At 46.7% G+C, this 12,404-nt stretch overlaps 2 protein-coding genes across 2 annotated transcripts; one reads left to right on the top strand and one right to left on the bottom strand.

The window, feature by feature from the left end:
* Window positions 1–1,045: 1,045 nt before the first annotated feature.
* Window positions 1,046–3,655, top strand: gstt2 (glutathione S-transferase theta 2). The gene is made up of 5 exons (XM_084439376.1): window positions 1,046–1,245; window positions 1,594–1,681; window positions 1,816–1,966; window positions 2,420–2,596; window positions 2,926–3,655. The coding sequence occupies exons 1-5, from the start codon at window positions 1,122–1,124 to the stop codon at window positions 3,070–3,072; spliced, it is 687 nt and encodes a 228-aa protein (XP_084295502.1). The 5' UTR covers window positions 1,046–1,121; the 3' UTR covers window positions 3,073–3,655.
* Window positions 3,656–3,740: 85 nt separating this feature from the next.
* On the bottom strand, window positions 3,741–12,253 carry chek2 (checkpoint kinase 2; the record flags this gene model as incomplete). The annotated part of the gene is made up of 14 exons (XM_084439673.1): window positions 3,741–3,923; window positions 4,721–4,867; window positions 5,154–5,239; window positions 5,331–5,443; window positions 5,633–5,796; window positions 5,946–6,032; window positions 6,786–6,885; window positions 8,494–8,558; window positions 8,812–8,865; window positions 8,961–9,057; window positions 9,545–9,635; window positions 10,739–10,871; window positions 11,127–11,251; window positions 11,923–12,253. The coding sequence occupies 14 exons, from the start codon at window positions 12,251–12,253 to the stop codon at window positions 3,813–3,815; spliced, it is 1,704 nt and encodes a 567-aa protein (XP_084295799.1). The 3' UTR covers window positions 3,741–3,812.
* Between the last annotated feature and the right edge of the window lie 151 nt (window positions 12,254–12,404).

Genomic DNA, 12,404 nt, shown 5'->3' with positions numbered 1-12,404 from the left:
GACCTCCGGTGGAATTCGCTGGCGGACCTCCGGCCGAATCCGCTGGCAGGTTCCTGGCCATTTACACATTGAATGGCAAGCGGACCTCTGGCAGATTATTAGCGTCAGGGACAGCAGTCCGCTAGTAATCTGAAATGCTCCCGCTATTGCTCCACCACCATTCCACTGGTAGTTTATTGTGTGTGTGTGTCTGTGTCTGTGTGTGTGTGAATTGTATATTCATAAAAGGTGGGGCTCATGGCGTATGAAACGTGGAATGTGTGTGTTTATATGGTGGCTAGTACCAACACTTGTATGTGTGTGTGAGAACTGTCTTGTTACTGAAAGGTGGAGTTGATGGCATAATCACCTAATGTTGGGCGTTCTGTCCTTCCACATGGACCTGTCCTCCTCAGCCGATCAGTTGTCATCACAAGAAACTAATATTGGTAAATGTAATCAATGAGAGAAGTGTGAGAAATTGAGGTGATCCAAGAATTGTTTTGAGGCAATGGTTTCACTTACTGCCTTGTGGGCACTTCTCAGATATAGCTGTGATTTTGTGCTTGACTTCCACAGTGGTGGGGGTGGGACTTGGCTGGAGGGACAGGCTGAGAGATAGAATAGCAGATGGAGAGACACAAGGGAGGAGAGCACCATATAGCATGCATTTATTCCCACCCAATTTAAAGGCCCACCTCCTGACAGCGTCCTATGCATGAATTTAGACCACGTTCACTATAGTCCCATATGGTCTAGCGGTTAGGATTCCTGGTTTTCACCCAGGCGGCCCGGGTTCGACTCCCGGTATGGGAAACAGTGATTTTAGAACAACATTAACCGTTAGACCAAATGGACTGTAATAGATCACCCCAAAATAATACATACAAAATCAAAATCTGTACGATAAGGGTAGGCTATTAGAATATTCATACATTTTACATGGCGAGAATCAAACTGTTAACAGAAATACAAATAAGAAAACATGATATAGTGTAATGACTGGAACGTTTGGTTAAACCTGGCAACCCTATCGACACTTTCTGAGCCGCCCAGCCACGGTAGCTCTGTGCACAAACACAGCAGCTAGCTAACAGGCTAGCTAGAGTAGCCAGTTATATACTACTGTAGGTGCATTTATAATGGCTGTCGGAAAAGCTTTAGAAATCTACTTGGACTTACTGTCACAACCATGCAGAGCAGTGCATATTTTTCTAAACTACAACAAAATTCCTCATACTTTGAGAACTGTGGCAATTCGGAAAGGTAAGTTAAGTGTGTTCTCTTCTCACCAGTATCTAACGTTAGCTAGCCAGTTGGGTAATACTAGTGTCATTTTTTGTCATAGAGTACAGTGTCATGTAAATCGCACGGCATACATCGATAAAATGTCATTATACAATTTGTAACGTTGCCAGTTAGCTAGCTAACGTTACCTAGCTTTAGACTAGCTAGCTAGCTTTGAACTTTGTCCTCGTTGGCAGACTACTGGGTGCGGGGTGTGTTGCCTAGCTCGAGTCAGACAGTTTTCTATCAGCTAATGTTACCACTTCAAACCTATAGTCTCAGTGATGCTGAGAGCAATTTAAGCCCAACGACTCCTCGTCTATATAGGTGAGAATAGGACGCAGGATTTCGCTCAACTCAACCCCATGCAGAAGGTACCAGTGATGGACGACAATGGTTTTGTCTTAACTGAGAGGTGAGACTGATCAGTTGGGCATAAAGGCAGCCAATTTAACGGTAGAATTACAATTCAATTCAACATCTAGCCTATTATTAGTTCCCCACTAAATCGGTACCGTAATCTGTATGATCTGACTTGTTTATTTATAGCGACGCCATATTGAAGTACCTGGCCACCAGATACCCCGTCCCACAGCACTGGTATCCCAGGCAACCGGAGCGGAGGGCCAGAGTGGACGAGTACACAGCCTGGCACCACACCAACACCCGTCCACACGCAGCTAAAGTGTTCATCCTGGAGGTAACACACACATACTTTAGTCTCTTTCACACACACAGCCTGTAACCAACACCAGTGCACATGATGTCAAGGTGTTCATTCTGGAGGCAAAACACATTTGCTGCTTCCCTGTATGATCATAGTGACGGACAGTGTCATGTGTTCGGTAGTGACCTCCAACCTCAACCTGCAACCTGGAAATCATTTGACTGTGCAGCCACCACGTTACACATTGTACAGGCTATTTTGTTCAAACTAAACGTTTTGAATCCTTTAATAAACTGGCCTTTCATTTATTCAATTGTTTGATTCATTGATTTAAAACAAATAAACAAGTCTCATTTCAGTTTTCTATAAAATTATTCATGTGTCAAAACCATGGCGTGGGAACGGACAGTCACAGTAACAACAGGGTCGGGGATTTGAACCTATACTGAAACACTATCAACGGTAGTGACGTTGCTGTCGCTGCAGGTGCTGCTCCCCCGTATGACCGGCCAGCCCAGTGAGCCGGCACGGGTGGAGAGAGCTCTGTCGGAGCTGAGCGGGACCCTGGACAAGCTGCAGGACATGTTCCTGAAGAGACAGCCCTTCCTGTGCGGCGATGACATCACCCTGGCCGATTTGCTGGCCGTGTGTGAACTCATGCAGGTGAGAGGTCAAGGGGTCGGGTGACATGGCATCGTTGATCTCTTTCTCTGATCTTTGCCATAAAGGGTCTTCCTCTGGAGTCATGTTTTCCGTCTGTCTTGTACGCACGTGCAGGGAGTTATTTCTCCCTGAAGGAAAATTCTTTCTGGTTCTGACAGTATGTGATACTTTGGAGGTTTTGCCCACAGCGCCAGTAGATGTGCCGACTCTAGCATGATCCACGTGCAAAAAGCTTCTACCGGTACTAAGGGCTTGGTTTTGCCATTGAAACCTTGGTTTGAGGCGCAACTCTAACCAGGATCACTGTGTTGTTGTTGTCCCTCCTCCAGCCTCTAGGTGGCGGCAGAGATGTGCTGCAGGACCGGCCACAGCTCCAGCGCTGGGTGGGGCGTGTACGCTCTGCCTTGGGGGACTCCTTTGACGACGCCCACTCAGTGCTCTATCGTCTCAGAGACAAAAACAAGGCCAAGCTGTGAAATTGCCAAGCGTCGCGTTCACCACTACCATGGTGCACTTGTACGCCCCAGCTCTGACCAAGCCGGTCTCAGAGCTGTCCTAATTGTGGACCTTGATACATCAGTTAAGTGCTCGAAAGTTTTTGAGGTATATTTGATTTACCTCAGAGCTTGCACTTTTGGGACAGCTCAGTTGGTTCTAATTGTATTGTGGGGACTAAATCAAGTGAACCCCATGTGTTTGACACTAGTATCTGATTTGGGCATTCCTTGTTGACCTGCCAGTCTAAGGTGAAGGCAGAGACCAGTGCCTTGTACAAGGGAAGTAGATGTATCTGAATAATAATACTGTTGATCATGTTTGTATGAAATTCGATCTAATGAGGAAAAAATTACGAACAAAGAACAAGTGTGATCAGTCAGTGCCAGAACCCTATTGATCAGCGAACCAGGAGGGAAAATAGACACTTATTTACAAAGAATCTTGTCAATAATCTCAACACTGTATATAAATGTCCTGCTGACATCTACTGATGCTGGGACTCGAACGTTAAGTTGACAAAATATATAGAATAAATAATACTGCTAACTGTCTGTGTAATTAGGTCTCAAATAAAGATATATTTTAAACCAGCGTTTTATTCAACACATCAGTACAAAAATATATATATATACAAAGGTAGCAGGAGACTATGACAGGCAGAGGAATGAACCAATCAGGTGGTGGGACGGCAGGCTTGATCTGAGGCAGGATAGGTTAGTCACGTAGCGGAGGGCGGGCCTGGCTTCCTCTTGGACGGCTGTTCGTCCCCTGCATCCTCCCGCTCTCTCTTCCTGCTGCCAGAGTCGCTGAGGCTGCTGTGAGTGGACACCTGCCACCAGAGAGAGAGAGATCCTCCATGAACTTCTCCATCAAACGCTCTGCTCTATATTACTCACTAAGCATCTCTATAAAATAATCAACTCCGCTCCAACGCAAGCATAAGGTCACGTTCATACTGTAGGTCAGGGGTCCCCAACCTTTTTTGCACCGAGGACCGGTTTCATATAGCCAAATTTTCCGAGGCCCTGGGGGTAGCCTAAAACCTTTTTTATCTGAGCCTATAACGTTGAAGGTAGTCGCTTTTTCATAAGTTTAAGTAAGCCTAACAACAGCACACTGATTTAAACACATTACATGCATATTATTTTGGTGTCAACACATATTAGCCTATTATTATTATTATTATTATTATAGGCCTAATAATAAGTTTAAGTAGGCCCAACAACACACTGATATAAACATGGCTAGCTCAAGATCAACTCGGAAGTGCTCCTTTATTTGGAACTTCGGATCGGAAGTTCAAAATCTGTAAATTGTTGTGGGGTTCACAGATAGTGGTTACTGGTGAAAAAATTACCAACAGACAACGCAGTTCAATGTAATAAATGTATCCCCCCCCCCCCCCCCAAAAAAATAAAACATATGTATATATCTTTTTCTTAAATAAAAAAAAATTGGCTATACTTTCCGAGGCCTGGTAGCACCTGTGCCGAGGCCCGGTACCGGTCCGTGGCCTGGTGGTTGGGGACCAATGCTGTAGGTTATAGCGCCCGATGCAGTTGAACCATGGGCACTGAGAAGATGGTTGAAAATATGTGTGATGCGTGTGGCAAGGCGACCGGTTACCGTGCCGACATCGGATCCAGCGTCCTCGGCCCCCGCCTCGGCCCCTCCAGCCGATTCGTCGGCGCCGTTGGAGTCCCCGGTAGGGGGCGGGCCGGGGGCGTCCGCGGGGTACATGACGCTGTGGGCCATGTCCCTCATCTGGTTGTCCTGAGGACGGAGAGGCACGGGGCAGTCAAGATACCAGACAGACGGACGCCAGCCTCGTCGCCACGATCCACTGCTCTGACCACTGCTAACCACGGGCCCTGTTGTATACTGACACATCCAACCATCCACCCACCCATCCATCTCCATCCAACCATCCTTCCTCCCTCCCTGCCTCTCCAGATGTCACCTATCCAGGCAGGCGGCCTTGTCAGGAAAGAAGGGATGCCCCTGGTCACTACCTAGCTGTGTGTTCAGCCGGTCCCCTAGGGGGCGGCAGAGGGCTTACCTGCAGCCAGGGATGCTGCAGCGCCCCCTCTATGGTCAGGCGTTGGGCAGGGTCTACCACCAGCAGCTTCTTCACCAAGTCCCGGGCTACAAACAACAACACCATTAGGGCACGTTATAAACGACAACAACAACTATAATATCATCATCATCCATTCTAGACAGACTGCTGCCTCACCGTGGGCGGAGACTTTGCTCCATTTAGACTGGTTGAACGCGTAGACGCCCTGGATAATCTGCTCTCTGACTGTCAGCTTGCTGTTGGTGTGGAAGGGTGGGTAGCCCCCTAGACTGTGGGTGGGGGGCACAGGTTAACAGAGGGCTGGGAGGAGGGGGGTCTCAGTGAGCAGGATCACAGGAAAGAGGCAAATACCGAGAAACGTTAAGAGCACATTAGGCAGTGTTACTAAACTCAACAGTGGTAAGTAAGCTAGCTAGTTGTTAAGTTCGTTAGTCAGTCAGCTGTACTCGTTTACTCACCATACAAACAGCAGGACCCCCAGGCTCCAGGCATCGACAGCTCGGCCGTAACCCACGGTAACGGCGTCGGTGAAGACCTCGGGCGCCAGGTATGTAGGAGTTCCGCACAGGGTCCGCATCAGCGACGCCTCCTCCAGGATCTTTGACTGGTTAAAGTCTGTCACCTGGAACACACACATAGGAAGACTATGAGCCACACACCCACACACAGGTACAGTACACACACAAACCCTCACCATGACTTTAATATGCATATTGCCTTTACAAGGAATTTTGGGCTCAAAAACAAGTGTTTAGAATGGAGGAGGCTCACCTTAATCAGACACTCATCCTCTAGGGACGACAGCAGGATGTTCTCTGGCTTCAGGTCCCGATGGATGATTCCATTCTTGTGCAGGTACTGGAGGAAGGACAGGGTCAGGGGTCACGGTTAAGTGTTAGGGTCAGTTAAGACTGCAGCCAGAACAGTTATGTACTGCAACATTAATGCTCAACATAGTAACTATCAGTACTGAGAATCTAAGTTTAGAAAACCTTGATCTAAGCAAAACCAGGGTAGGTAAGTGTTATTATATCAAACCAGTGTAGGTAAGTCTTATTATATCAAACCAGTGTAGGTAAGTCTTATTATATCAAACCAGTGTAGGTAAGTCTTATTATATCAAACCAGCGTAGGTAAGTCCTTTAATATCAAACCAGTGTAGGTAAGTCTTATTATCAAACCAGTGTAGGTAAGTCTTATTATCAAACCAGTGTAGATAAGTATTATTATCAAACCAGTGTAGGTAAGTCTTATTATCAAACCAGCGTTGGCAAGTCTTAGTATATCAGTCCCACTGATCAGCTTTCCGTTAGACTCAAAAGTCAGTATCTAAACGCTCCACTCAACTAAAGACTGAAGACAGTCGTCCAAGTTTCGCTGCTAAAAGTGTGTGGAAACAATTTGAAAGATTGAAAAAAAAACTGCATTGCAGAACCAATCCAACGTCTTTAGGGCAGTCCTTCCTGCGCTGTTCCAGCAACGATTTTCAATGCAGATGTCTTCAGACTTTCGGAGGCGGAGATTTCTAAAGTCTGGCATGGCGAGATCAGCTTTCCGTTGTCTATAAACGGTCTTCAAAGTTAGTAGCTACTATATGAAGAGTGGAAGCACCTCCACAGCTCTCAGCATCTGATAGAAGTACAGCTTCGCAATCGGCTCTGGAATCTGCTGCTTGGACTTGACTCTTTCAAACAGCTCTCCCCCCTCCATCCTAAAACACACACACACACACACAGAATCCCATGCACACACAGAAGCACATGCACACACAGATGCACATTCACACACAGAATCACATGTACACACAGAATCACATGCACACACACAGAGTTAGGTGTTAAAGTAGCCCTGGTCCAGGTACTGTAAGTATACTAATCAGGGCTATACCCCAGTATACTGCCCTGCCAGGGACCATTCATTGCGGCATAGACTTTTTTCACACGGTCTACCTTACCACATCTACAGACAATATTATTTCGTTACTCACTGAAGCGAAGACATTTTTCAAAAGACTAAAACCTTTTTTCAGAGGTGGCTACTGTACTTTTGCACTTAAAGAGCACATGTCCACCGATATCCACTAGCCTGGCTTCTTAACCCCGACCACATGATCTATCTTCACGACTGACAGCCTGTGAGATCATGTTATTAGGGTCGCGAAGCCAAACTAGTGGATACCATAATAGCTAAGTGGATATCGGTGGATATGTGCTCTTTAAAGGTACCCAATGTAACGTTTAACTTTAACCGTTTTTGGTTTATTTTCCAAATTCCTCGATTAAATGGTTCCTTGTTGTCTAATAAACATGTTGAATCACTCAAATGTATGTCCAACCTTGTATTTTCTTCGCTAAATGATATTTAGCTAATGTTTTGTATACAACGAAGTTTACTTCCGCTGAGCGGGCGGATCTCAGCCTGCAACTTTCTCCACCTTGAAAAAGTCTCTTCACCTATTTCACCAATGTTTATTCTCTTCTTTCTCTGATCCATTAGCCGTCGTCATTGGACATCCCTGTCCGGCTTCCTTTTCGTTTCGCCATCTCCTCCGGCAGACATACTGTAGCTAGCTAGCTAACTTGGTTGTCTCTCGAAGTTCTTTCAAATATACCCCGCCGCCATAGATCCCTCTTTTCCCGTGAAATTGAGCCGATCAGCGACGAACTCCTGGAAGATGTGGGTATAACGTCACTATTATGTGCTTGGCGCGTGTTCGTGCGCTTGCTCGTGCGTCCTCGTGCGCGTGCTAGGAATGACGTATACGCAATTTTCGGGGACCACCTTCTGAAATTTGCGTAAATTACATCCGGTACCTTTAAGTGCAAAATGTTACTTCTTATGTAAAAGGTGTGAGGCTACAACCGTAGCCACCTCAAAGAAAAGGCTTTCGTCTTTCGAAAAATGTCTTCACTTCAGTGAGTATCAAAATAATATTGTCTGTAGATGTGGTAATGTAGACTGAGTGAAATAAGTCTATGGCCCATTGAATGGTCCCTGGCGGGGAGGTATACCGGGGTATCGTCTTGAATAGTATACCAATCTGTAACAGGGCTAAGTGTTATAGATGAGGCTGTTACACATGCTCTGCAATGCACTCTTTGACCCTTCCAAGTAGTGTTGTGCTATACTGTGCTGTGTTATGCTGTGCTGTGCTCCCTCCCTCCCCCTCAGTCTAAAGTGCACCTCTAGTCAGGCCTGGTAGAGAGGTGGTTGTCGGGGGAAGTGTCCTTACAGTTCGAACACAATGTAGTCGTCCTGTCAGGCCTGGTTTTAGAGAGGTGGTTGTGACGTGGAGCCCTGGCCGGGGGAGTGTACTTACAGCTCTAGGACGATGTAGTAGGAGTCCTCAGTTTGGTAAAAGTCCTCAGTCTTGATCAGGCATGGCTAGATAGGACAAGTTGATATGTTCTTAATGTTATGTTTTTAACATATACTAACTAAAACTTTGAAACGGCGAACAAACGCAGTGATTCTAACACCACACATAAAAACTGGTGGCAGCTCCTGCCTAACAGCTTCCTAACCAACAAACACAACGTGGACTCTACAAAGCTACACACAACTCTACACGGCTACACACAACTCTAAACGGCTACACACACACTGGTCCCTAGCTGCGACTGCGGTGGTCACTTACATGGTCGATCTTTTTGAGGATCTCGATCTCTCGTTCGGCATTTCTTGTGGTCACCTGTCATTGAGGAAACACAGCCTCAGTGAAGTGTGTTGGCATTTCACAGACCTACATGACAGGAGGAGAGTAGAAGAGGCAGAACCACAGCTCACCCCAACAGACGGAAAGTCATTCTTGTTGATCGTCTTGACTGCCACCTTCTTACAGGTGGATCTCTCAAAGGCCAACTTCACCTCCCCACACGCACCCCTGGGAATACAGTACACACACATACACACACACACCTAGTTAAGCACACACACCACGGAAACGCACTTAAGCTGTGTTCGGAATCGCTCCCTCGTTCCCTCACTCCCTATTCCCTATATGGGGTTCACCATGTAGTGAACTACCTAGGGAACGGAGAAAATGTAGGGTCCATGCGCTGTTCCCTGGAAATCAAGGTGAATTGTGGGTAATAAATAGTGGACTATATAGGGAACGAAACGTCCGTGGAGAATTCGGACACTACAAACAAAATGGCTGACGCCCCATATAGTGCACTATATAGTGAATAGGGAGCGATTCCGAACACAGACATATACTGTAGTACCTACCTAGTTAAACACACACACACACCCCTGAATTTACCTTTTCCCACCCGTATCAGCATGGATGATAAATGACCAACGATCAATACAAACAGTATTGACGAGTGTGATTCCAGCCCAGCTGGGCGTGGAGACAGTAGACTTACACCCCGATCTTCCTGGTCACAATGTACTTGTCTCTGAACTCCTTGGGCAGGTTAGACTGTTCATCAGCCATCAGGTCGATGAACACAAACACTGGAGGGAAAAAAGAACAAAAGGGCTATCAGATTCACATCAGTAGGGTGGTGTCATCAACGCCATCATCATCATCAATGCCATCATCATCAACACCATCATCATCATCATCATCAACAACGCCATCATCATCATCTTTAATTCTGCGTTGTGTTTTCTAAGTTAATAAAAGTTCAGCCGCACACAGCTAAACCACAATCTTGTCTGGTCTTCTTGCAATGAAGAATTCACTCCAACACGGGATTGAAACTCTTAATGCAGAGTTTCAGCATTAAGAGTTCAATCAGTACTAAGTCACTTGGACTGAGTCTGTCTGTCTCCCCTCCCACTGCCTGCCTGCAAAATCAGCGTTTTCCTTCCCTGCATATCAGTAACAGCCAGGTTTTTGATAAACGGTGCAGCGGCCCCAGATGACCCTTCCTTCTATTCAGAATTGTGGTGAGAGGCCTCGAGAAATCTGTAAACAACCGGTGCATGTCATAAAACCTTCCTATGGCGCCACCATTCCCATACATAGGTGCCTCCCCTATGTTCAGCCGTCAATTAATTTACGACAGGTGGTAACGAGAAACACACGACTTCTACCGAGTTAAGATCTCATCTCGGCCTGTGAGGAGGCCCAGGGGAGACTGAAGGGACCCTCACCCGCACTCCTCCTAGAATTCCAGTCGTCTTCACATTCCAAAAACTGACCCCTAGCTCAACCAGTCTGAAGAGGGCCTAGGCCTCTATTCATACAGATTCCTAACTGTAGTCTAAAAACACAGCAAGCAGATCATTAAAGTGTTAACTTATATTCCTTTAACATCCATCACCATCATCATCATCAACACCACCATCATCATCATCATCAACACCATTATCAACACCATCATCATCAACACCATCATCATCTTCATCACTATCATCAACACCATCATCATCCTCAACACCACCACCATCATCATCATCAGAGGTATGGTGCTATGATAATCAGCGATAACAGTCTGACAGTCTGAGAGTGCTGACGTCTGATAGGTTGAGAGGAAGAGTATGAAGTAGCCTGATAGGTTGAGAGGAAGAGTATAAAGTAGCCTGATTGGTGGAGAGGAAATGTAGGGTACCTTTATTGCGACCCTCGGCCAGAGACAGCTCTGCGTTGTTGGCCAGGGGAAGCCTCTTCCCTTTCCCAATGATCGTGCCATCTATAAAGGTGCCGTTGCCACTATTATCTTCACAATAGACAATATTTCCCTCCTGCAGGTCAGATAGAGGACATACCACTGGTCAAACAGGGTGATTCACTGTACGCCAGGGTTGGCCACCAGTGCCCACCTCATTGATCAGATCGGAAGTTACATTGAACAGCAGGTCCCAGCAGAAATATCAGCTAGAAAATATCACCCTAGAACCAGACTAGAACAGACAGAAGTAAACAGAGCATGGATCTATGGAATCAAGAACACAGAACAGAGCGTGTGAACAGAGGAGCAGGTGAGAGGAGAGACCTACTCTGAATATTCGGAAGTGCCTTTTGCTGTAGGCTAAAAACCAGTTGGACTTCCTGACCAGGGGAAGGTCAAAGCAGTAGTTGCATTTACTGTCTCGACCAAACCAGTACTCATCCGCAACACAATCTAGACAAAAACAAGACATGAACACAAACCATTGTGAAATTAATCTAATCAAGAGATTATATATATATATACAGGTATATAAATACAATGTGTATATATATTAGGGAAGTCCTGATCCGATCCACGGGATCGGTATCAGGCCGATACTGGCCCAGAACGCTGGATCGGGATAGGATCAGAAAAAATAAAAAAGCTCCGATCCGCGCTCTGATACACACGTCAAAATCGCGCACCGCGCATTCATCTTCTAATGAACTGTGTGAGGGAAAAAAGTAGGATAACGTTACTAGGCAACGTTACTAGCCAGTCGCGTCAATAGGGGATATCTGCAGGTCGCGTGCAAAACTGTGGAAGGAAAAATACCCAAATTTTGCTGTTATTTATTCAGGAGTAAAATAAATAAATATCGGATTGGTATCGGTATCACAGATACCCAAAGCCCAGGTATCGGTATCGGAAGTGAAAAAATGGTATCGGGACATCCCTAATATATATCTATATCTATATACTGTAGAGAGAGTATATACATGTAGTACTGTGTAGAGAGAGGGAGGGAGAGAGAGTGAGGGAGAGGGGGGGAGAGAGAGACAGAGAGAGGGAGAGAGAGAGAGAGAGAGAGAGAGAGAGAGGGAGGGAGACGGAGCAGAGTGCAGGGCTGCTGCTGGACTCACTGTGGGCTCTGAAGCCTCTCTCTATGGGCAGCAGGCGTCCCCAGGGCTGCAGCTCGGGCTCCTCCGGGATGGACGCCAGGTCTTTGACCGGAATGGTGTCCACGGAGCTCAGGGTGCCCGAGCCCGACGAGGACCCCTGGCTGGCATGGGCTGAGGAGGAACTGGAGCTGCCCTGGGACTGGGGCTGGGACTGGGTTTGGGGCTGGGACTGGGTTTGGGGCTGGGACTGGGTTTGGGGCTGGGACTGGGTTTGAGGCTGGGTTTGGGGCTGGGACTGGCTCTCGCTCTGGGGCTGAAGCTGGCCGCTAGGGCCCGGTTCTTCTTTGGACATTTTTGCAGTTTTCTTTCTCAGTCTGTGTTGGAAACGGTGAAGCAAACAGGGATTGTATTTGTCATTTTAGAGTTGGGGGGGGGGGCAAATGTAACATTTGAGGAGGTGGGTAAGACCAGCTCACAAAACTGTTGTGCAGATATGTGATGTC

Source organism: Borostomias antarcticus, assembly GCF_949987555.1.
Source record: "Borostomias antarcticus genome assembly, chromosome: 6".
NCBI classification, from domain to species: domain Eukaryota; kingdom Metazoa; phylum Chordata; class Actinopteri; order Stomiiformes; family Stomiidae; genus Borostomias; species Borostomias antarcticus.
The sequence above is the reverse complement of the archived record's forward strand: the minus strand, read 5'-3'. Positions and strand labels throughout refer to the sequence as shown.

Bases quoted from the DNA above. Each gene is read 5' to 3' on its own strand.
- gstt2 (XM_084439376.1), top strand. From the start codon at position 1,122: ATGGCTGTCGGAAAAGCTTTAGAAATCTACTTGGACTTACTGTCACAA. The intron at 1,967-2,419 runs GTAACACACACA...CTGTCGCTGCAG, and splicing joins CTAAAGTGTTCATCCTGGAG to GTGCTGCTCCCCCGTATGAC. The intron at 2,597-2,925 runs GTGAGAGGTCAA...TCCCTCCTCCAG, and splicing joins CCGTGTGTGAACTCATGCAG to CCTCTAGGTGGCGGCAGAGA.